Source organism: Rattus norvegicus, chromosome 2, assembly GCF_036323735.1.
Source record: "Rattus norvegicus strain BN/NHsdMcwi chromosome 2, GRCr8, whole genome shotgun sequence".
Classification (NCBI taxonomy): domain Eukaryota; kingdom Metazoa; phylum Chordata; class Mammalia; order Rodentia; family Muridae; genus Rattus; species Rattus norvegicus.
The window spans coordinates 117,444,850-117,470,001 of NC_086020.1; the positions used below are offsets into that span (position 1 = coordinate 117,444,850).

A 25,152-nucleotide genomic window follows, 5' to 3' on the forward strand; every position below is an offset into this window, starting at 1 on the left:
GTCAAAAATTCTACACAGGATTTTTACCCCAGTATCAGTAAGCTTTTTAAATGCACGAGAAAGTATTTGTTATTGTATAGATCGCTACCCTATATGTTCAGATAACATATGTACACGGTTATATATGTATATCTTTTTATTTACTATTAGAGCATGTGTGTGTGATTACGTGCATTCCTATGCCATGACACACGTGTAGTGGTCAGAAGGCAACCTCCAGTGTTGGTTCTCTCCCGCCTTGTTACGGCACGATCTTTCTCCTTTATGCTGCTGTGAATACTCAGGTTAGTGGGTTTGAAAGCTTTCGGATGCTTCCCCTTTCTCCACCTCCTATCTGGGTCCAGGAGTGCTGGGATTGGAGATGTTTGCCACTGCGTCCAGTTTTTACTACATAGGTTCTTAGGATCAAACTGAGGGCAACAGGCTTGAGTGGCAAGCACTTTTTACCCCCTGAACCATTTTCTTGGCTCCCACAATTATATTTTAGAGTAACAGTTTTAGGTATTTCCTCCATGGTAGCAAGTGAACTTATGAGCAGATGAAAACCATTGTGAATGTCAATTCAGCAAAATTCAAAAGGTACAATATTTTCTCCTTTAATGCAATAATTCTGTATCTAGAAACTTTTAACCCAAGACAGGAGCTGATGGATTAAAATATCCACAAAGGCATTAAATGTGGTATTAAAGAGTCGTTACTTACATAAACATACAACACTGCATAATTGTATGAAAATCTTATGCATAATTATATATATTAAGTGGTTTCTAAAACCACTTAATGAGTTGGTGAGATGACCTTAAACAAAATGTGAAATGTTTTCACAAGTGTTGTCTCCTGAACCAAGAGTATCTGACTGGAATCTATGTTTGTTTTCCTGTGCACTGAGAATTGAGCCCAGGGCCTCAGGCGTGTTAGGTAAGTGCTGTGCTCTGCTCTACCACTGAGCTACATCCATGATTCTTGACTTGAAACTAATTATGATGAAATTTAAAAAAAATCTAAATCCTACCCAAATTGCCAGTATCGTGACAAAGGAAAAAGCAACATTGGACTAACAGCTACTATTGCAATTGATGATCCTTCATTGGATCCTGAAGAAAAGAATGGAACTGAATGGAGACAATGAAACAGAAAGATTAAAAAAAAGGAAATAATAGGACAGTTTCTATCTTTATTTTGTAATATGTGCTAAATAATAGCAGTGTATTCCTGAGTGTGATCACAGGGTCATGCTTATAAAACAACGTACTTGGTTCTATGTTTGAATTTTAACCTTTGTCAAATAGTGCACGAAAAGAGCATAAATACAGGAATCTTGAAAAATGTGACAAAGAGTCAATGACTGGTTACTGTGGGTGAAGGGTATCTGGTTACTGTTTTACTCTAATAAGGTTTCTATTGTTCTGGGACAATAATGGTAAATAAAGTGTGTATATCTGCAAAATTAAAGAAGAAATAGTAATGTATTCATCTGGGCATGCTCAACTGGCTTTTTCATCTTCAAAATATTTTGCCTCTCTTCTGAGTGACAGAGATTAATTTTTATTAAAAAATACACAATAAAATTGTTTCATTATAAAAATGTAAGATTTATGTATTTGAATGTCTTTCCTACATATATGTGCACCATATATGTGTGTGGCCTTTAGAGGTCTAGGAAGGCATCAGAATTAGAGTTAAAGGTGTTAGTGAGCCACCATGAGCCAAGTTAGTGAACCTAGCTTGGGTCTTCTATAAGAACAGCACATGCACTTAAACACTGGACCATCTCTCCAGCCTCAAATTAGTCCATTTTTTAAGGAAAAAAGATTAATAAAAGACACAATCATTTATTCAAGCTTGCCGCCCTGATCAAGTTACAACTGTGCAAGGTTTTAAAAAGCTAATTTCCAAAGTTAGTGTTAATACTATAGAAGCTAATAGGTGCACAATAGCGGAGCATTCCACCGAACATGGATTGTTTCCTTCAATTAATCGCACTCTACTATTTCTAAAATTCGGCTCCCTGCAGGCAAATGTCAACGAAGAGTAAGCTTTGTCATACTCGAAGAAACAGCTTCTGTTGACTTAGCTGCTCTCATCACTTAACATCTACCGGACAATCTACGTCAGAACCCTACGGTACAAAGACCGTCCGTTCCACAGCTCAAGACTCCTCGGAAACCTCCCTTCCAACCTACCCAGTCCCAGTACACGTCTGTCCCAGTAAACACCGACATCCTATACTCCCACCGCCCGCGGCAACAGAACGCTAGAGGAAGAACAGGGTGCGCCAGGGTAGACGACTCCAAGGTCACGCTCTCTGCCTCCCTGGTGGTCTATCTCTATTGCACACTGCAAGAAGCTCCCAAAGGCGGCGGCAGTCAGTTCTTCTCTCATCACTTACCCGGAGTGAGCAGGGGTCTTGGGATTTACTAGGGAACAAGCAGCCTTTAAGAACGCTGAGGCTCTTCTACAAATACCCACTAGACTGGTGGCAGCCATGTTTCTAATGCAGACACACTGTGCCGGTGTCCACTAGGTCACTTCCGCGTGAGACGAATGAAGCAAACAAGAACAGGCTTTGCCCTTACTAAACATGGTCGCTCCCACGGCTCTTTCCCTCACTCCCTCCCCCCCTCCCGTATGCTATAGAGTTTACGCGGCTCTCTTCGCGCACCCACCTACAATGTCGTCACTGTTTTCCGCCAGCGCCTGCCTATGAAGCTAGCAAGCACCCGTCGCTGCCCTCACTCAACATGGCCTTCCCGGCATTCGCCTTCACTGGTGGATTGTCCCTCCCGGCTCCCGTTGCCTACCCTACTTCCTTCCGTGGCTGTAGTAGCCATGGCGGCTATGAGCCTGCTGCAGCGGGCTTCGGTCGCCGCTCTGACAGCTCTGTCTGGCCGCCGCGCTGGCACTAGGCTCGGAGTCGGAAGTTTTCTCACACGGAGCTTTCCGAAGACTGTCGGTGGGTGCCGGCCTTGGAGACGCGGGTGAGAGGGGGGAGGGCTCTTTCCAGGTGACCTTGGGGACCTCCGAGGGAGAGAGTGGGGACAAAGTCGGCCTGGGGCTCTAGAGGACACGCCGCGCTGGCTGTGGAAGAGCTGCTGTAGAAGTCGGATGGCCTTGTTTAAGCTCAGCGTTTGCGAAGCGCCTTGCCACCCATGCCGGTCGCTGCTCACTCGCAGCCAGGCTAGACAGGCGTGGAGCTGCTGCCCGCGTGTGCAAGGGCAACTACACACTCTTCGTTATTGAGACTGGGTCTCGGGGGTCCGAGTCTCCTGCCCGCGTTCCCAGGGCTAGGATTACAGGCTTGGCTACATCGTAGGACTCAGGGCAGAATCAGGATGGGTGGCACCGCACATAGGAAGTTGCTGAGAAGCGCACTGAAGTGAAGGCTGTAGTGATGGTTCTAGGCACGAGGGTAAAAAGGCTCCAGGTGACTGCCCAGTTAGGCACAGTAGTAACAGTGTCCGTGAAGCTCACGATGTCTTAGAAGTCCACGAAAATATTTTATGTTTTTTTAAAAGACTGTAGTGTGAGTGAATATGTAATGTTGAGTTCAGTCCAAATTGTATCTGCTGTATGTTAATGCAGTCGTGCCTTTAATATCTTTAATATCTTGCAGTGGTTCTCGGCCTGCGAGTCGCGACCCCTTCATAGGGGTCACCTAAGACCATAGGAAAACACAAATGTTTACATTATGATTCATAACAGCAAAATTTCAGTTATGGAGTAGTAATGAAAATAATTTTATGGTGGGGGGGCTGTCACAGCATGAGGAACTGCAATGAAGGATTGCAGCATTAGGAACCTTGCGAACCACTGCTCTCAGAATGGAGCCTAAGAGGAGTAGAGAGCTCAGGTCTCAGGGCAGTCATAGTGAGGGCCCAGGAGCCTGACCCTGGATCCTTCTGCTTTCTAGAAGAGTGAACAGCAACACTACCTGCTTAGTGTACCATCTGTTTTTTCTCTTCAGAGACTAAGGAAAGAAAATTCAGTGTTTTTCAATGTTTTACAAATGAGGAACCTGACTTAATATTTAAAATCATGTGCTGCTGTACTAAGTCAGCAATAATGGTGGCAGGGTTTATTGAACATCTGCTAAGTGCCAGGTGCCATTTTAAGTAGTCAGTTCATTTAATCCTCTTTGTTAGAGACACACAGTTTGCCTTGTCCAATACAGAGGAACAAGAAAATTTACCCTAAATCCAGAAACATTCTCTCCAATCTCCCAAAATCTGCCATTGCTCCCTGAAGGTTTTCCTCTCTCCCACCAGTTCCCTGGGCATCCCAGAAAGATTGTTAGGCCCCTCTCCCACCCACTTTTTCTCTGGAGCTTTGCTGCTGAGATTCAAATCCTGGCTGCAGAATTTAAAAGCTCTATAACCTTGAGTCAACACCTACTGGCTGCTACAGTGGAAGGCCCTTGGTCATGACCTTCATTTCCTTTTCTGGAAGATGATCATTGGAGATATCTTACAGAGTAGTTGTGAAGCTTTGAGTAGGAAACATTTTTAGCACCATACACCTAAATTAGAAAATACACACAGCATTAAGTTTACCCTTTTATTTTATTTTGCTTATTTCTTTGGTACTGCTGATGAAATACAAGTGCTTGCATATTCTAGCCAGCTGAGTTCTTTTCCTCTGGGCTACATCCCTAGCCCTCCTTTTTTAAATTTACTTTTTAAAGTTTTGAGACAGAGTGCCACTGAGTTGCCCAAGCTGATCTTGATAGACTCTGCACTGCAGGCTGGCTTTAAGTCTGCGGTGCTCCTGGCACAGTCTTCCAAGAAGCTGGAAGGTTGTGATTGAGGTCTGAGAGGTGGAATTCCAGTCCAAGAGATTCCTGTCATTGAAGGGGGACCCTTGAAAGGCACCGGCCTCTCTTCTTTCTCCGCTTCCTAGCCACTGGAAGGTGCGCAGTTTGTTCTAACACACACTTCCATTGCACTTTGCCACAGGCCCAAAGCAACAAACCCTCCAGCCTGCTGTGGGCAGAAAACATTGAATCCTTTCCCATTCTAAAGCTAATACACACAGATATTTCTCAGGGTGGAGGAGAGTGGATCAACAGATCTGTGAATACAGTACTGTGAACTCAGGTGAGGAGTATGCAGTGTAAAATGAATATGGGAATCACCTTAACATGGGAAACTGGCAGAAGTAGTGTGTGGGCTTTCTGGTGTGCCTGGATATGGGACTTTTGGGAGAAGAAGGAAGAAGTTGATCAGGACCTAATTGGGGTGGAGAAAGGGGCCTTGACACAGCTGAAGTGCCTATGTATAGAGAGGCCAGAAGGCAACTTGTTGGAATCAGCTCTCGCCTTCCACTCTGCGATCTGGGGATCAACCTCAGGTCATCAAGCCTTGCAACAAGTGTTCTTCCCTTCCAGGCCACCTTACTAGCCCTTCTTAGAATCATTATCAGATTATTGTTGATAAGTGATGAAAGATTGACAGATGCTAGGAAGTGGACTGAGCTTTTGGCCCAGGTAATTAAAATGGTACTTTTAACTGAGAATTTAGAGAAAGACAATGAAGACCAGTTTTGGATTGTTTGAAACACCCACACCAATGTTCCCACAACACCTGCCACAATGTGTCAGACACTGATGCTTACTGGACAGACTGACTGAGTGAGCTGCATATGTTGTCCTCTGACCTCATGAGCTTTAACAAATTATTAGGCTTAGTGTTCTTCGCATTAAAGGAAATTATCAAGTGTTGCTCAAGGGAAAAGCAAGAGACCAACACTATTTGGGGAAATCAGAAAAGAGCTATGTTGGAGCTCCGAAGGGTGAGATGTGAGACAGACAGGAAGAGAACTCAGGGCCTAGAGCCTGATTTGGGCAGAAAGACAACCTAGGGGACAGGAGAGATTTCTTGAGGATATTTGTCTTCTTCTGTTAGATAGCGTCTGGTTATGTAGCCCTGGCTGGCTTGGAACTTGTCCCTATGTAGACCAGGCTAGATTCAGCCTGCCTCTGCCTCCTGATTGCTGGAACTTCAAGTTGTGTGCTACCAGCCCCGCCCACCTTGGGAATGTTTGTCTTGGGAAGCCAGAGATAAGTTGGGAAGGAATACCTTTATTTGAAGATAGGCATGTGACCAGGTTTTCTGAAAGAAGCGGCTTGATCCTCTAGGCCAACCTGTATGCCACGAGACTTCCATATTGCATTGTGGATTCTTGAACAAGAACAACCTCGTGAAAAATGGGTGAGGCAGTCCAGTTTTATCTTCAGCTCCCAAAATTCTAGAAACTTAGAGCTGCTCCCTTTACCCATTGACCATTGATCTTCCCTTCAGGTAGAATCAGTAGAGCCCTCTTTCCTCAGTGGTTCTTTAGCTATTTAAAAATGTATAATCAGTTGATTTCCCAGCACCCACATGGACACTGGACATACATGTAGTATACAGAATCCAGGACTACCAGCCCAGGGGTGGCCTCACCTACAATGGGCTGTGCCCCTCCCCCACCAATCACTAATTTTAAAAAAATGTCTTACAGCCAGATCTTTTGGAGGTGTTTCCTCAACTGGAATTCCCTCATTCTCCAATGACTCTAGCTTATGTCAACTTGACATAGAAGTAGCCAACACAGGTAGCACAAACTAGCCAGCTTCTTCCCTGAGAGAACAGCGTGTGTCCTCTGCTCCCTCCACTGTCCTGTCTGAATGTGCATTTTCCCTCTGGGTCTCTTCTCTCCTGCTGGTTTATTTGTTTCTTTGCTGCCCTCTGTGCTCTTGCCTCCCTTTGTACTCTTTCTCTCCCAGCAGGGTCTGTACCTATCTTGACCTTTAGCCTCACAGGGGACCTGCACACGGTGGGCATTTCAGCCTTAGTGAATTGGTGAATGGTTTGTAGTATCATCCTGACTTTCTTCCATATTTTAAGGGGTTTCTGAAAACATGTCAGGGTCTCTTATCTTGTCACTCTGCAGTGTTAGTAATATGGTCTATACTTCGTAAGTTCATGCCCGTATTCCAATGCTCTAGTGAATTAACTTCCTAAACCCTGTTAGCTGCTGCAGGTGATTCCAAAATCCAGGCAGATCCCACCTTCAATCTGTGGATAGTTGGAAGTGACGGGATTAGTAGTGGGTAGAGCTGGTCCTCCACCTCCATGCAGCAGCATCCTCAATCCAGCTGACTGGTTTGAAACTAGGTGGAAAATAAATTGCTCCTGTAACCGTTTTTCTTGGTATTATTCCTTAACAATGAAATATAGTAGTGGTTTGCATGGCATTCTCTGTCATCTGTATTACTAGACACTATAGTACATAGGAGAATGTGTGAGTTATGGTAAGGGTGCTGTTTTACTTAAGGTCCTTGATCATCTGAAGGTTTTGGTATCCAGGAACCCAGAACTAGTTCCTCATGGATACTGACACCAAAGTATAGTTGTGCAGACACATGTGTGTCAAAGGGAGTGTGGCATCTGATGGGACAGCATCAGCTTCCTGCAGCATAGATGTCCTATGGTCCTGAAGGAAGGGAGTTGGGAGTTGTAGCTGTTAAACTCGGATTAATGGAACATTTTTTCTTATGTTAGTGTTGCCACCCTGGGGTCTTGGCCAGGTTCATTTCTGTTGCTGTTTTGTTTGCAGTTCCTTCATTGGGAATCTGAGCAGAAGCGCGGCTATGAAGCTTCTAAATGGCAACACAGTCTATTGTAGTGTGGGTGTAGAGTGCTGACGGCATAGAGCTGATGGTGTAGAGTGCTGACCGCAAGCCTCCAACCTTGCAGCTTCTAGGGATGGGACAGAGGGAGGGGATCTAGCAGTCACAATCCACCTCTACTCATTTCCAACAAGGCTGAAATCACTCCAGAACTTTGAACTGAGGAGGAAGAGGAGGAGGAAGAAGAGGCGGAGGAGGAGTGGGGGAGGAGGAGGAGGAGGAGGAGGATATTCCTAGTTGGAAATGACTTCCAAGTGGATTTTGTCACGATGTGAAGGATGGGACTATAACCTGGTGGTAGAATGCTGGCGAGCTTACACAAGGCACGGAGTGTAACTCGCTGTAGTCTGTAATAGTCAATTCCTGCTAGCGATTGGCATAGATAAAGTGCTGGTCCTGTCCATCTGTGTTTCAGCAGCTTCCTGCCTTCACCTCCTGTGTTAGGGAGCTTTAGCATGCTTGTTTCTTGGAGAAACAAGAGTGAGCAGCTCATCAGGATCGTCTGCCCTCCCTGCCTGCCTCTAAGGTGCACTGAAGTGAGCGCTCGGTCTTCTTACAGTAGGTTAAAGGGAGGAGCTCTGCAGCTGCACACGTACCACACATGTAAGGTCTGGGCTTCTATGTGCTTACGGATAAAAGTAAGATAAAAGCAGCAGCAGCAGCAGCAGCGGGAGCTATACTTGAGAACAGCCTGTCAGTCTCTGAAATGTGCCCTACCTACTCTGATGTGCAAAGCATTACTCCCATGCATCTGGTGGGTCACCCCTCCCCCACCCCTGTGAGTCCTGTTAAACAGTTTCACATTTCCAGCTCCTGTGCGGCACAGTGGGGACCATGGCAAGAGACTGTTTGTCATCAAGCCTTCCTTATACTATGACGCCCGCTTCCTGAGATTAATGGTGAGTTGAAATGCTCCTGACTATGTGTCTAGGAGGAAAAATCCCCGTTTAGATGTCTTCCATTTTAAAATTACTGTTTCTGTTCCCTAGAGGGAACTGTGATTGGGTAGTAAGGTCCAGTTTGTACTGAATGGTTTCAGGTTTGGCTGGAGCAGTTGTGTCAAAGCATGGATTCACTGGGGCTGCAGGTCAGGTGCCAGCCATTCCTTCTGCTCAGGGCCGTGCAGTTGGACATCCAGTTTGTGTTTCCTCTTCACGTGTAAAGATAAATCTGTAGTAGGATTGGGTGGGCAGTGTCTGCTCAGGGCATGTCTGCGTCAGGCCCTGTGGTCCTCTCCCAGCACCATGATAAAACAGCAGACTTTAAAAACAGCCACTGAGCGGGTCATTTGTATCCCTAAGATAGCTATTGAAAAAACTAAGACTCACTGGAAGACTTCTACTGAAGCAGCTCTATTTTGGGATGTGATTTTGCTATCTGGGAATGTTGATTTTAAAGCAATATTCTTAATTTAGCAGGAATGTAAATAATACTACTTGTTTAGAATGCTGCTTATCTTTATCTCATGATCCAAAATAGCAATGGGGGTGGGGTGGGGTGATGGTGCTTAGAAATGGAGGCTTGCTGTTCCCCCTCTTCCTCACTGTGTGCAGTCTCAGCCCTCCCCGCTCCTCCCCACTGTGCACACTGCCTCTCCCTAGCCCTCCCCTCCTCCCCACTGTGCACACTGCCTCTCCTTAACCTTTGCTGCTGTTTGTTTGTTTGTTTGTTTGTTTTTTAATTTAGCAGAGGATCTCCTGTTATCCCAGGATAGTCTCAGACTTGCTATGTGGCCAAGGCTGACTTCAAACTCCTGATCCTCCTGCCTCCACCTATGGAATGCTGGATTCCCTGGTGTGTGCTATCACACATGTCTGAGTGACCAGGACCAACTCCAGTGACGTTCAGTGGCTGAAATGCTATTGTTTTCACACTTTGTTCTTAATATAGAATTCTCTTTATCTCATTGCTTTAACTAAGAAGTCAAAAGTCATTGCACGTATTGTACTCTACTAAATAGTTGTGTCTAAAAACTAAATCAGAGGAATGACAGAAATCAGTGATTTGATTCTGATTCCAAAATTGTCATATTTGTTCAGTCAGGATAGAAGGAAATCAAATGAGGATAATTTTGATGGGAGAAGTAGAAAAGACCATGAGAGAAACCTTTATGTTTTTCCTCACAGAAATTCTACCTTTTGTTGACTGGGATCCCAGTTATAATCGGCATAACACTGGTGAACATATTTATTGGTAAGTCCCTCATCCGGCCCTCATTCCATGAAATGATAGCTTTTGTAAACAAATACACACATTGTACAAAGGAAGTGAGCATTTACATTATTTATACATTACATTATACAGTAACCAAACACATTGCTCTGACCAAACACATGGCACAGACCTTCTTAGGAAGAAAGGTTTGTTCTGTCAGGGTTTTAGAGAGACAGTGGTCTACCGTGAGAAGGGGAGGGGTACAGAGAACAAAAGAAGCTCTGCTGGAAACAGGGAGGTGGGCTCGAGCGGCTTCTGGCCAGTACTTTCTCCCTCAGGTCTCACCTCCTAAAAGCCTTAAAGTAGCATGTGAGCCTATGGGGGGCATTTCTACAGAGGAGGTGGCTTCTGAAAGCTTCCCTGTTCTCTCGTTGTGAAGAAACACCATAACCTAGGAAATGCTTATAAAAGAAAACATTCAGTTGGGGAAGTGTTTGCAAAGCATTCGGTTGGCAGCTTTCGAGGATTAGCCCATTATCCTAGTGGGAGCATGGCAGCCTGTATGGTGCTAGCCCAGTTGGAGCGCTACATCCTGATCTATCAGCAGAGAGAGAAGCTAGGCCTGGTGGGGCTTTAGAAGCCTCAAAGTCCACCCCATTGACATACTTCCTCCCACAAGGAATACTCCAAAGCCTACTCTAATGGAGCTGTAAGTTCTTCTAATCCTTTCACACAGTTCTGCTCTGTGGTGACTAAGCATTCAAATATATGAGCCTAGGGGGCCATTCTTATTCAACCACCATATCTCCTTTCCCAAAGTCAGCTCTGACAAGCTAGATGAGGAAAATAGAGTTGGGAAGAGAGAATCAGAGAGACAGAGAGACAGAGACACACAGAGATACACAGACACTCAGGGGATTAAAATATATCTTAGGGTCTTAGCATCAAATATACACAGGGTCTTCTGAACAGGACTCTAAAATGCTGAAATTTTTTGAATCTTAGAATATTTTGTCTGGTAGATTTACAGGGGAGCAGAAAATAAATAAAAGGGTTGGAGAGATGGCTCAGTGGTTAAGAGCACTGACTGATCTTCCAGAGGTCCTGAGTTCAATTCCCGGCAACCACACGGTGGCTCACAACCATCTGTAATGGAATCTGATGCCCTCTTCTGGTGTGTCTGAAGACAAGAGACACTGTGCTCGCATACATAAATAAATAAATATTAAAAAAAGAAAATAAATAAAAAACAGTGTGTCCTTGATTACGTCTTGTTACATAAGAACAAAGGGAAACTGCTAGACGCTGGAGGTCCCATCTTACTCCTACAGGATGACTAGTCCCTCCTGAGGGACTCACCTTCCCCAGGGAGGGTAGCACTAGAGGAGTCATGGAGAAGCTGACTTCTGAAGGTGGGGTGGAAGACCTGGTGAGGAGCTGGGGACACTGGCTGTAAGTGCTAACCAAGCATTGTCAACTTTTCTCTCTAGGTGAAGCTGAACTCGCAGAAATCCCAGAAGGCTACATCCCAGAACACTGGGAGTATTACAAGGTTCACACAGCTTATTAAAACTTTTATTGGGTATCTTGTTAATGTTGTGGTAAATGTCTTAATTAGGCAATTATGATATACTTTTTATAGTCAGTTTTTCACATCAAGTAGATGATACATTTTTGAAACTTAATTTTAATTCCCTTTTAGATGTATTTATTTATATGATTGAATGTTTTGCTTAAATGTATGAATGTGTTGGGGGATTTAGCTCAGTGGTAGAGCGCTTGCCTAGCAAGCGAAAGGCCCTGGGTTCGGTTCCCAGCTCTGAAAAACAGAAAAGAAAAAAAAATGTATGAATGTGCTCCATGTGTGCTTAGTACTCCACATGTGTGCTCAGCACTCCACATGTGTGCTCGGTACTCCACATGTGTGTTCAGTACTCCACATGTGTGCTCGGTACTCCACATGTGTGCTCGGCACTCCACATGTGTGCTCGGAGACCAGAAGGGGGTGTCAGATCCCCCGGTACTGGAATTACCCATAGTTCTGAGCCACTATGTGGGTGCTGGAATCGGATCATTGCAAGAGCATTGAGTGATCTAAACTGCTGAGCTGTCTTTATAGCCCATGGTATTTTTTTTTTTAATTAACTTGAGTATTTCTTATATACATTTCGAGTGTTATTCCCTTTCCAGGTTTCTGGGCAAACATCCCCCTCCCCCCTCCCCTTCTTTATGGGTGTTCCCCTCCCCATCCTCCCCCCATTGCCGCCCTCCCCCCAACAATCTAGTTCACTGGGGGTTCAGTCTTAGCAGGACCCAGGACTTCCCCTTCCACTGGTGCTCTTACTAGGATATTCACTGCTACCTATGAGGTCAGAGTCCAGGGTCAGTCCATAGTCTTTAGGTAGTGGCTTAGTCCCTGGAAGCTCTGGTTGCTTGGCATTGTTGTACATATGGGGTCTTGAGCCCCTTCAAGCTCTTCCAGTTCTTTCTCTGATTCCTTCAATGGGGGTCCTTTTCTCAGTTCAGTGGTTTGCTGCTGGCATTCGCCTCTGCGTTTGCTGTATTCTGGCTGTGTCTCTCAGGAGCGATCTACATCCGGCTCCTGTCGGCCTGCACTTCTTTGCTTCATCCATCTTGTCTAATTGGATGGCTGTATATGTATGGGCCACATGTGGGGCAGGCTCTGAATGGGTGTTCCTTCTGTGTCTGTTTTAATCTTTGCCTCTCTCTTCCCTGCCAAGGGTATTCTTGTTCCCCTTTTAAAGAAGGAGTGAAGCATTCACATTTTGATCATCCGTCTTGAGTTTCATTTGTTCTAGGCATCTAGGGTAATTCAAGCATTTGGGCTAATAGCCACTTATCAATGAGTGCATACCATGTGTGTTTTTCTGTGATTGGGTTACCTCACTCAGGATGATATTTTCCAGTCCCAACCATTTGCCTACGAATTTCATAAAGTCATTGTTTTTGATAGCTGAGTAATATTCCATTGTGTAGATGTACCACATTTTCTGAATCCATTCCTCTGTTGAAGGGCATCTTGGTTCTTTCCAGCTTCTGGCTATTATAAATAAGGCTGCGATGAACATAGTGGAGCACGTGTCTTTTTTATATGTTGGGGCATCTTTTGGGTATATGCCCAAGAGAGGTATAGCTGGGTCCTCAGGTAGTATGATGTCCAATTTTCTGAGGAACCTCCAGACTGATTTCCAGAATGGTTGTACCAGTCTGCAATCCCACCAACAATGGAGGAGTGTTCCTCTTTCTCCGCATCCTCGCCAGCATCTGCTGTCACCTGAGTTTTTGATCTTAGCCATTCTCACTGGTGTGAGGTGAAATCTCAGGGTTGTTTTGATTTGCATTTCCCTTATGACTAAAGATGTTGAACATTTCTTTAGGTGTTTCTCAGCCATTCGGCATTCCTCAGCTGTGAATTCTTTGTTTAACTCTGAACCCCATTTTTTTTGTTAATTTTCTCATTTATTATTTCATTTTATGATTTTAGACATATGTATGTAGGTGCTGGAAATTGAACTCTGGTCCTCTGAAAGAATTGCATGTTCTTTTTTTTTTTTTTTTTTTTTTTTATTAACTTGAGTATTTCTTATATACATTTCGAGTGTTATTCCCTTTCCCGGTTTCCGGGCAAACATCCCCCTCCCCCCTCCCCTTCCTTATGGGTGTTCCCCTCCCAACCCTCCCCCCATTGCCGCCCTCCCCCCATAGACTAGTTCACTGGGGCTGAACCCCATTTTTTAATAGGGTTATTTGTCTCCCTGCGGTCTAACTTCTTGGCCCATGGTATTTTTAATAAGTTACGATTCATGGTACTTTTCTCATTAAAAAAAAGTTGTTTTATAGGTTAAATTAAATAAGCATAAGTATAATTTCTGCAGCCTGGTAGAAAGATCTTTGCATTTGGATGAGTAGAATTTGCTTTGTCTCCCACCTTGCTCTTGAGCTGCCGTTTAGGTGCTTATCTCAAAAGTGTGAGTGAGCCCAGTGGTCAGAGTGACTTAAAGCACATCAAAGTTGTTGGCATGTAATGTTTTAGTTATCTCAGACAGAGGTCAAGCAGAAATGTGAAGAATCCTTCAGAGGGTAACTGATTTGAAACAACTTTCCTCTCAGCATCCAATATCACGATGGATTGCCCGGACTTTCTACGATGGACCTGAAAAGAACTATGAAAAGACCCTGGCTATCCTCCAGATCGAGTCTGAAAAGGCCGACTTACGGTAGGGAGTGGGGCTGGAAGAATAGCGCAGGTTCAGAGCCTGGATGTCTGTGCGAAGGAGGACACTGTTATCCCTCTCCCTCTCCCTCTCCCTCTCCCCCTTTCTCTCTCTCTCAAATGGCTCTGGGTATATGTGTCCGTCTGTGTATGTGTCTGCCTTGTGGGTGTAGCCCATGGAGGTCAAAGGGGCATCAGGCCTTTGAAGCTGGAGTGAGCCACCAGACACGAATGCAGCAAGTACATTTAACTGCTGAACCATCTCTCCAGCCCTGGAAAGAAATTCTTAAACGAGCTACTGTGTGCACACAGCAGCCCACTCCACACCCTGCCTGATTTTCTTCCATCCCACATCATTAGAGACTACCCTGTATAACAACTAGAAACCATCGGTAACCTGTGGACCTGTTTCTAGAGAAAATGTTTTTAGTATTAAGTTCCGTGAGTGCAGATACAGCCCTCTTACGAACCTTGCTTAGCCTGTGCCTTTAGTTAATGCTCTTCCTGAGAAGAACATGCCTTGAGTACTGTGTTTCTCTCAGCCATGGTGTGTTATTAGTTTTGGGTTTTTATTTCTGTGTTTGTTTGGTTTTGATTTTTTTTTTTTGGTATGCAGGTGTGTGTGTGTGTGTGTGTGTGTGTGTGTGTGTGTGTGTGTGTGTGTGTGTGTGTCTGTATGTGTCTCTGTGTACATAGACACCTATGGAAGCCAGAGAATCATCTCAGGTATTGTTCCTCAGTCTCTATTCACCTGTTTAGTTTTGTTTTTTAAATTTTGAGGCCGGGTCTCTTACTGACCTGGAGCTTGTCAAGTAACTGGGCTGCTGCTGGTTAGCAAGCTCCAGGATTGGTTTCTACCTCCTCAGCATTCATGTGGGCCCAGAGGGTTTTACGTGGGTTTGGGCAGAACTCAGATCCTTGCAAGTCCAGCATTTTACTGACTGCCATCCCTTAGCCTTGGTTGTTGGAGTTCTTGGCTGTATCTTGTTGGTTATTGTTATTGTTGGTTTTAATTTAATTTTTTAATTTCTATAAGAGCTTTCTACCTGAGTACTATTATTTACATCATTTCTGCCTCCCTTCCTCTCCCCACTTCAATTCTTCCCTGTTCCCCTCTCTCAACTTTATGAACTCTTTAATTATGACATTTACACATTTTGTGTAGTTATATTTAAGAGTAAGAAGCATGTAGCCCTTTCTGAAGAGATGAATAAATAAACTTTAAATCACAGCTACAAAGGTCTAGTCTCACAAGTAAGGTTGGAAAGCTGGCTAATGCTTAGGAAGTGAATTATGTAGTTGTATACTACTGGTCATACAGACTAATACATGTGGTTTGGGAAGCCAGGGGTTTCGTGGAGAAGGGTTGGCCTTGCCTGTGGAACTGTGAAGGTGTTTTTGTGCTGTAGAGATCACTCAGAGTAGAGACGTATGATGTCAGCTGCATGGGGCTCTGGGTTGATGGGTTTTTGTTTTTGTCTTTTTTTTTGGTTCTGATTTTTCTCTTCTGTTTTTAACAACTGAACATCTAGTGTGGGCTATTGAGTGTGATGCTGGTGAGGAGACTCCACCTCCTGTGGATAAATTCTTCCTAACAGTGACAGTAGCAGTATGGGCAGACAGTATCACCTCGCAGTACGGGACCTCACATAGCCCATTGGTAGGCATTCTGTGGCCAACTGTATTAACATTGAAAGGGTGGGGTGACAGAGCAGGCTTGTCACAAAGCCAAGGAGCAGGGCCTGTGGAGACAATGTAAGTGTTGCTTTGACTACATAAGCAAGATGATAAAAGTCACCATTCCCAAGTTGGCTTGTATGTAGAGCAGATGTCTGCCTCCATGTGCCTGGCTGTGCCAGGCTATCATGTATACAGTGATTAACTCTGTCTTTGGGATTGTGGCACTGTTTTCTCTTTCATTAATTTTTTTAGTGTATGGATTAATGGCTTTCCTGATGACATCTTCATAAAGATATATTTTACTCATTTTTACCTCCCTTTATCTTTTCTTATCCTTTTCCTCCTTCCTGCTGTTCTCTTCCTGTTCTCCTTTCTCCTATTGGGCCCTTTGTGCCCCCAGTAGTTCTCCACTGGGGTCCTGTGTATATCTGTATGTGTCAGTATGTGTGGGATCTGGATTCCACATAGGAGAGGACACAATACCCTCCAGCTTCATGCGTTTTTCTGCGTATGGCATGATTTCATTCTTTGTGACTGAATGGCATTCCATGTGTACATGTGCCACATGTTCTTTATCCATTCAACTGTTGATGGACTGCTAGGCTGCTTCCATTTCTTGGCTATTATGCACAGGCACGGGCAGTCAGCTACGTGTCTAGTGTATTAGACCGGTGAGCAGTGAGGCTGTCAGCTGTGAAGGCATCTCTGTCCTGTGGTGGTTCTGTTCTGTTATCTGAAGAGCCTGTGTGCTGACTGCTGTAGTGGCTGCCCCTGCTCGTGTGTCCATATTTCCACAGTTATTGTTCCCTTTGTCACAGGTTAAAGGAGCTGGAGGTTCGAAGACTGATGCGTGCCCGGGGTGATGGACCTTGGTATCAATATCCAACCCCTGAAAAGGAGTTCATTGATTATTCTCCAAAATCAACTCCTGACAACTGATGATTCGTCTGTTCCTCTAGTGGGAAGAAAGGAATAAATACTCTGTATTTTCACTCGGATGCACACAAGCTTCTGTGGCTGTTTCTTCATGTGGTTCAGGTGATGCGTTTGTTCTCTTGGTCCTTTCAGCTTCATCTGTTGCGGTTTACAGGGCAATAATAAAAGCTAGAGGCCTGGGAACTTGTGATTTCCTAAAGTGACACTGTTGATAACCTTCGTCTGGCAGGGAGACGGTGCAGAGGTCCTGTGAGTGAGTATTCAGGAACTGTGATCTTTGCCATTGCAGGTGGGGTTACTTGGGACTACTTGGAATTTTAACTTCACAAGAAATACTGAACTAACCATATAAAATTATCAGCACTAGAATAAATAAACTAGTAGACTAGTCTTTAGTAAACGAGTCTTAGAGTTTATCCTGTAGCGTTTTGCTTTATTTTTGGGGGGTGCATGCTATTATTCTTTAAAACCACAAACAGACAAACACTTGAGGCACAGTAGCTGGACCTCCTTAGAGTACTGTTTTGTAAACACTGACGGGGCTTCCTTCCTAAGCTGGCTGCTTCCTTACTGGTGTTAGTGTTTGAACCCAGGGCTTCAGTTGACTAAATACACATCTGCACTCCAGCTGTGCTTTTACTTTTGGATCCTTTTACAATGCCGGAGTAGGCTGAGGATTTGGGACAAATGGCAGCGTGCTGCACAGCAGCCCTGGGCTGGGGCTCCAGGACTGCATGAGGTGTGGGTTAAACCTAACTGGTGCCTGCTGTCTATCAAGCCCTTACTGTCATGAGCCAAACATGGCTCCTCCACAGCCTTTCCAGCATCACCATCTCATATGACATCCCCTTGCTGTCCTTTAGAGATGGTTGGAGACTTTAGATGTGTTCAGTGTTCACAGAAAGTTCTCATGTCCAGTATCTGCTATTTCTCAACTCAGGACAGCCTTTCTTTGCATCTGTTCTTCATTCCTCATAACGGTGCAGCGAACTCAGGTTGTGTAGATTGAAGCTCATGGTTCTCTGTGAGGAATAGGCATGACTGCCAGGGTTCAGCAAGTTCAAAACCTGGAAATCTCAAAACTCGAGACTGGCAGGAGTGAAACCAGTTCCCTCCCATTTCCATACATGCCTTGGAGCATGCAGCCCAGAGACCCCCAACCAGGTGGTCGCAAGTAGTCCGTCATAGTCTTCCCAATGCAAATAGAGCATCAGCCAATAGAATTCCCCCAATCCCAAGGCTCATGTAGTCCTGTCCACATGGAATAAAGCACACAAGTCATTTCACCAAGGATGGTCTGAGACTGGCTAGTTTTGCTGAGCTGTAGCATTGGAGCGGAGTGCTGCCCTGACATCTCTGCCACAGCAGCTGCAGGGTCCAGGACCCTGGGTACCCTCTGCACCGGCCGCAGGAGCCCCTTTATGCTTTTTCTTTCCTATTCCTCACCAGTCTGCAGTTCCATGGACCCTATTTGTCCCTGATTCCGCTTCACTCTCCTCTCGACTTGGTGACTGACGCCCTGGAGAGAAGAGGTTGACTGCAGACCCCACCCATTCCAGATGCCACCTTTCTGAGCTGGTGTCCCGGTGGCATCCAGTCACTGTGAGGAGAGGCAGAACCCAGTACCAGTTTTCCAAATATTGTCCTTGGCCAAATAGGAAGGTGTCTGTCCTTGCCTAAAGGAACAGAAGAAGTGAAAGGCCACAGGCCCACTTGTCAGGCTGCCTGCACCTGACCTCCGCTAAGGTCTTCTGGAGAGCTTGTAGCTCCTTGTTTTCTCAGAAGGGATTGGTCACACCTCACTGCCCCAAAGTTTTGTCCTGAAGCTTCCTTCCCTGTGCAGTCTAACAATTCTGCCTACAGACTGAGAGAAGGACATAGGTGTCTGTGCCCTGCTTATGTGAACCATTTTGTAGGAGAAATAGGAAAGAAGGAGCAGGTCATGGGTGTGCTGGATCTGTAGATACCATTCTCTTCTGTGGACTGTGGTTTTGTTTTTGTCTCTCATCCTGACTATAGTTTCCTCTCCCTCTGCTCCACTCAGCTCGCCACTACACTGCTCAGTTTCCCTTTGCCATTTTACTAGTACGAGGAACATACCATTCCTTTTGTTCTACTAATATGAAGAAAACTTAGCACAGAAAGAACACAATCCTATTAGAAATACCTGTTAAATCTATTGTGTAACAGATAAGAACTTACAGTATTATAACTCTTTACAACATTGCTATACACACACACACCATTATCCTCACTTAAAATTAAGATAATAGGCTTTGAAATGTTGAATAAGTCACATTAGGTTACATCTGATGAAAGGCGTGTCCTTTGGAGGGGACTGTTTTGGGGCGGGGGTGGGAAGCACTGCAGAGCAGACCAAGGCTTCGTGTGTGCAGCACGCTGCTGTCTTTCCAAATCCTCAGGCCTACACCCGCATTCTAAAAGGATCCAAAAGTCAAAACACACCTGGAGAGTACAGATGTGGCTCTGAGCTAAGTGTGTATTTAGTCAACTGAAGGCCTGGGTTCAAACACTAACACCAGTAAGGAAGCAGCCAGCTTAGGAAGGAAGCCCCTTGTCTGTACCTGGGGCATGCCTGTTTTGTAAGACCTTCTCCTTTGGATGGACAAACGTTCAGTGAGGTAGGTCCTGTTATGCCATAACTAACCACTGGCATGCATCTGTAATGGGCTGGATGGAGTGTCTGTAATCCCAGCACGGACCAAGAGGCAGAGCCAAGAGGATCCTGCTGGCACACTGGCCAGCCAGTCTACTTGTAGCTAGGCATCAAGCTCCAGGTTCAGTGATAGACTGAAAAATAAGATGTAGTGAAAACCCTACATCCAGTTCCCAGCTCTGCAAAAACAAGATGATAGATTAGACAGACAGACTGAGCACTCCCAGGTTTGTGGTGGAAGAAAACAAAGTGCACATTGTCTTCTGATCTCCATATGTATGCTGTGACTTGTATTTTACACACACACACACACACACACACACAGAGACAGAGACACACAGAGACAGAGGCAGAGACTTTAAAATTAGGCTTATATCAGGAACAGCACAGACAAACCCCATCTCAAAAAAAAAGGGGGAGGGATTGGGGTCGGGATAGTGAGGGAGCTGATCAAAAGTGGAGAACATATTTTGAACTGGCAAATTTCATAATGGGGTTAAATCTATGAGAAAAAGATAATCAAGGGAGTGACTATCACCCATAAAGGAAGCTCAAACACTCTGCAGCCACTTAAGTAACCTTTGTTCATGGGGCCTGCTGTGCAATGGCTGCAGGCCTTTGCACTCTTGGTGATGCACACAGCCTATGGCTTCATGAGTTTGTCCCTAGGAACCTTAGATTTTCAGAGGATAGTAATGCTTACTGGGAGCTCTCCTGCCTGGAACATGACGTCTAGCCTGATAGCCAGATGCTAAGTGAGACACCCACTGAATAAGAAGACAACATTTACTCCTTCAGAGAGACAGACTCTACCGGCAGACTGTTCATAGGTTTGGAGCTGACAGTCACTGGTGAGTTGAGCTCTTGTCTGCAGTCTTCCTTCATTATTACATACTGACTGTCTCCCTTAAGACGTGCCGGGTCAGCATGCATGCATGTGATGGGTGTCTGGCTTCCCTTTTCCAGATGAAGTTCTCACTGGTCCCTACCATCAACTCTTCCACTCTCAGCAGCTCATCACAAGCAAGAAGGTGCTGCCAGTAGCTATGATGATGTACACTACATCATCATAGGGAGGTCATTGGTCTTGTCCTGGACCAAGCTAGAATGCTATATACTGATATGTATTTAAATGGGGGATATGCTTAATGGAGTCATCAATTGTTAGTATTCTTCAGTGGCAGCCAAATGTCTTTCAGGCTGCTCACTCAGCTGACTGGACTTCTATGTTGATACTAGATACCCCCTAGGTTAGATATGGGTCATGGTTTAGCACAGTCTTAAATAGTACTAAATAAAAAAGCATATCCTAGCATTATATTTTATTCTTCCATACAGGTTTACAGTCTTTAGAGCATCTTGATTTGGGGGAGTGTTGGTAGAAGAAATGCTTCTGGCTTCACATCCCTCTGGTGAAATGTCTCTCAGTCTTCTATTACTGTGGAGAGACACCATGATCAGGCAACTTTTATAAACTAAAACATTTGATTGGGGATCATTTACAGTTTGAGAGGTTTAATCCATTATCGGCATGGTGAGAGAAGCATGGCAGCATTCAGGCTGATGGTGCTGGAGAAGGAGCTGAGAGTTCTACATCAGGATCCAAATGCAGCAGAGAGAGAAGCACTGGGTCTGACTCGGGGCCCTTGCAACCTCAAAACCCACCCCTAGTGACATACTTTCTCTAACGGCCATACCTGTTCCAGAAGGTAGTGCCCCTTTCTAAACACTCAAATTTACAAGCCTGTGAGAGGCCTTCTTATTCAAACCACCACATTGTGCTTTCTGAGTAAAGGTTCAGAATTGAAAACCCAACCTATACTATCCTTAACTCTGAGAGAGGCATAAAGAGCACCAAATAGACAGGACCAGAAAAGAAACTCTCTATAACTGGTGGTTTAAATATGCTTGGCCCAAGGAGTAGCACTATTTGGAAGTGTGGCTTTGTTGGAGGAAGTGTGTCAATATGGGTATGGGCTTTAAGATCCTTGTCCTAGCTGCTTGGAAGTCAGTCTTCTGGATATCTTGGATAAAGATATAGAATTCTCAGCTTCTTCTACACCATGTCTGTCTGAATGCTGCTGTGCTCCCCACCTTGCTGCTGTTGCTGGACTGAACCTCTGAACTTACAAGGCAGCCCCAATTAAATGTCCTTACAAGAGTAGCCTTGGTCATGGTATCTGTTCATAGCAATAAAACCCTAACTAAAATAAACATATGGTCAGCAAAGCACTAAATGTATAGAACAAAGAAAGAATATTACAAACTTCAAGGTTAATAGAAATAATCACATAAAAAGCAGGCCCATTAGAACAATGTCTGACTTTTCAAGGGAGACTATATAGTACAACAAATTTAAGCTTATCCTCAACCAACTTACAAATTACTAAGACAGGCTATGGTTATTTTATCTGGCTTTGGCAGTTAATTCTAACTACTGGTCTGACTATCTTCCCAGCAGTGTTCCCCAAATACTTGCTGTTTCTCCTGACTATGTGCTTATGGTATATCTCCTCTTATGGTGCCTTCTCCTCTCATGGTCTCTCCTCTCCCTCCTTCCTCCACACCCAATCAGGTAACTCTTAAACTGCCCACCTCTAATCCCTCCAGTTATTGGCTGTAGCCAATTTTATTTAACCAGTAATTTTAAAATAAGGAACAAAATTCCTTATTTTAAATAATAGCACAATAAAAGCTTGTAATCGTGAGAATTCACTCATAGGCCTAGACCTTAAGTTCAGAATTTAGCATTACAATACACAGTAACAGTTCAGACCTCAACAACTCTGAAAGACAAAAGGGCTAGGAGTGATGTTCGGTAAGCTTTGAAAGACTACAGTTGCCAGCCCTGACTACCCGCCAAAACCATCAGTTACAATGGACAGAAAAAGAAAGTCATTTCACAGGGAATTTAAGCAATTTCTGTCCACCAATACAACTCTACAAAAGATATACTTCAGTCTAAGAGGATGCAATGAATAAAAATCCCAGAACAATTAAGCAAAAGGGGGGAGGGGGAGACACGGGACTCCACACCAACACAACCAAATAACAGGAATCAATAAACACTGCTCATTAATAACTCAATATTAATGTTATAAATTTCCCATTAAGATGACAAAGACTAACAGATTGGATTAGAAAACAGGATCCATATTTCTGTGGCATCTAGAAGACACACCTTACCACCAAGGACTGACATCATTTCAGGATAAATGATGTAAAGATATTCCAAGCAAATTGACCCAAGAAATGAGAAGGGTTTTTTTGTTTGTTTGTTTTTGTTTTTGTTTTTTTTTGTATGCACTTATTTTTTTATTTTTTCTTTATTAACTTGAGTATTTCTTATTTACATTTTGATTGTTATTCCCCTTCCCGAAATGAGCAGTTTTATAGCTATTTTAATGTATGAAAAAATGGACTTTAAACCAAAACTAATCAGAAGAGATTGGAAAGAACATTACATACTCATTAAAGAGAAAAGTTCACCAAGAAGATGTTATAATTTTAAACATTTATGTAGCATACACAAAACAACAAAGACAAATTCATAAAAGAGACCCTGCTACAGCTAAAATCACACATTGGCTTAAACACAGTGTCTCAGTTACTTTTCTGTTCCTGTGAGGAGACATCATGACCAAGAAAACTTATAGAAGGGAACGTTTAATGGAAGTTTACAGTTTTGGAAGATGTGTCCATGACCATCATGGCGTGGAACATGGGAGCAGGCAGACAGGCATGGCACTGAAGAGTGTACATATGGTTATGGGGCGTCGGAGTAGTGGGGCTGGGAATGGCTTGAACTTTGGAACCCACCTGGTTATGGGGCATCAGGGAGAAGGGGGCTGGGGGAATGGCTTGAACTTTGGAACCCTCAATCTTACTCTCAGTGACACAACTTCTCTAACAAGAGAGAGACTCTCCTAATCCCTTACAAACAGTGCCACCAACTGGGGACCATTTATAGTGGATGATTTCAATACCTTAATCTTACCAATAGACAGGCCATCCAGACAAACAGAAATGCTGGAGTTAAATGCCATAATTAAAATGGCTCTAGCAGACATAACAGAACATTTCACAAAACACTAAAGAATATACTTTCTTCTCAGCAACTCATGGGACTTTATGAATTTGACCACATATTAGGACACAAAGCAAATGTTAACAGATTTAAGAAAATTGGAATAACACCCTGCATCCTATTTGACTACCATGGATTGAAGTGGGATATAAACGACAGGAAGTATATGAAATCAAGGAAACTGAGCAACTTACTACTGAATGAAAATTGAGTTAAGAAGGAAATTGACAACTTTTTAGAATTGAATGGAAATAAAAACATACCATACCCAAACTCCTGGGACACAAAGAGAGCAATTCTAAGAGGCAAGTTATTAGCATTACATACCTACATTTAAAAAAAAAAAAAAGCTAGGTGGTGATGGTGCATGCATGCTTTTAATTCCAGTGCTTGGGAGGTAGAGGCACAAGGATCTCTGAGTTCCAGCCTAGACTATATAGCCTAGACTAGTTCTAGGACAGCTAAGCTCTGTCTTGAAACAAAACAAAACAAAACAACCCAAGCCCACAAAACCCCAAACCATCACCACCACCAACTACAAAACAAAACAAAAACACCAAAACCACCCCCCACCCCACCCCACCCCCAAAATCTGGAGAAAGCTCATATTAATAACAACACACTTAAAAGATCTAGAAAAACAAGAAGAAATAATGACCAAAAAGAACAGATGGGAAGTAATGAATCAAACTTGGGGCTGAAATTAATGAAAGAAATAGAAACAAAAAACAATACAAAGAATCAATGCAACAGAGAATTGATTCTTTGAGTAAGTAAAAAAAAAAAAAAAATCAGCAAAGCTTTAGCCGAATTAACCAAAAGATAGAAGATCCAGATACTTTAAAAATCTGTATTCCACTAAATTGGAAAGCCTAAAAGAAGTGGGCGAATTTCTTCATATATCCAACCTACCAAAATTAAGTGAGGATGAAATAAACAATTTAAACTGACCTATCACTTCTATTGAAATAAAAAGCTCCAAATCAAAAGGGCCAATGGATTCAGCATAGCATTTTTCCAGATCATCAAAGAAGAATTAATACTAACACTCCTCAAATTATCTCACAAAATAGAATCTGAAAAAAGTACTGCCTACCTCTTTTTATGAGGCCACAATTACACTCTAAACCACACAGACCCAACAAAGAAGGTAAATTATTGATCAGTTTATCTTATGGACATAGGTGCAAAAATTCTCAATAAATACTTGCAAACTAAATCAAAGAACACATCAAAAAGATTATCCACCATAATCAAGTAGGCTTCATCCTAGAGATGCAGGGACATCATATGAATATCAGCATATGAATATCAATAAATGAAGCATATAATACAAGCAGCTAGAATAACAAAGACACAGGATCATTAGATTCAGAAAAGATGTTGATACAACCCAACATCCATTCATGATTTAAAAAAATCCTCGAGAGATTAGGGATGCAAGGGACATACTTCACCATAGTAAAGGCAATTTACAGCAAACCCATAAATCAGTAGCCTAATTTTCCCACCAGTTGCCTATTTCAGAGGGTGGGATTCCTCTCCACTCCCCTGGCATTGGGACTCTCCTCCTCCAACTACTAAGAACATGGGCCTAAAGGTTTCAAATACACCTAAGGGGGAAAGTGTTTTTCTCCTTAACCTACTTAACTTTATTTTCGCTTCTAATAGGTGTATGTGCTTTAGCATCCTGCCAAGTGCAGGTGTTTACTCAA

The 25,152-nt window shown here is 43.7% G+C and overlaps 2 protein-coding genes and 1 pseudogene across 5 annotated transcripts in view; 2 read left to right on the forward strand and 1 right to left on the reverse strand.

Annotated features, from left to right (window-relative positions):
* The window catches only part of Mrpl47 (mitochondrial ribosomal protein L47), an 11,592-nt gene extending 8,651 nt beyond the window's left edge, over positions 1-2,941 (reverse strand). Inside the window, exon 1 of one of the 4 annotated variants that reach the window (NM_001037183.2) lies at positions 2,390-2,512. In NM_001037183.2, coding sequence (NP_001032260.1) covers positions 2,390-2,487 — 98 coding nt within the window. In that variant the 5' untranslated portion in view covers positions 2,488-2,512. Of the gene's footprint in view, positions 1-2,389; positions 2,513-2,666; positions 2,684-2,801 lie in introns of those variants that run through there. The other 3 variants (XM_039101983.2, XM_039101984.2, XM_008760912.3) reach the window with 3 other exon arrangements.
* Ndufb5 (NADH:ubiquinone oxidoreductase subunit B5) lies at positions 2,756-17,094 on the forward strand. Its single transcript, NM_001106426.1, has 6 exons — positions 2,756-2,953; positions 8,480-8,568; positions 9,796-9,862; positions 11,314-11,375; positions 13,955-14,061; positions 16,556-17,094. Exons 1-6 carry the CDS (start codon positions 2,830-2,832, stop codon positions 16,674-16,676), a joined length of 570 nt encoding a protein of 189 aa, NP_001099896.1. The 5' UTR covers positions 2,756-2,829; the 3' UTR covers positions 16,677-17,094.
* A 2,816-nt stretch (positions 17,095-19,910) lies between these two features.
* On the forward strand, positions 19,911-20,036 carry LOC120101231 (small nucleolar RNA SNORA70; annotated as a pseudogene).
* Positions 20,037-25,152: the final 5,116 nt, after the last annotated feature.

What these genes read in the sequence shown, in the direction of transcription:
- Ndufb5 (NM_001106426.1), top strand. Translation starts at nt 2,830, where the DNA reads ATGGCGGCTATGAGCCTGCTGCAGCGGGCTTCGGTCGCCGCTCTGACA. An exon ending in GAGCTTTCCGAAGACTGTCG is followed by an intron (nt 2,954 to 8,479) that starts GTGGGTGCCGGC and finishes TCACATTTCCAG; the next exon opens with CTCCTGTGCGGCACAGTGGG. An exon ending in ACTGGTGAACATATTTATTG is followed by an intron (nt 9,863 to 11,313) that starts GTAAGTCCCTCA and finishes TTTTCTCTCTAG; the next exon opens with GTGAAGCTGAACTCGCAGAA.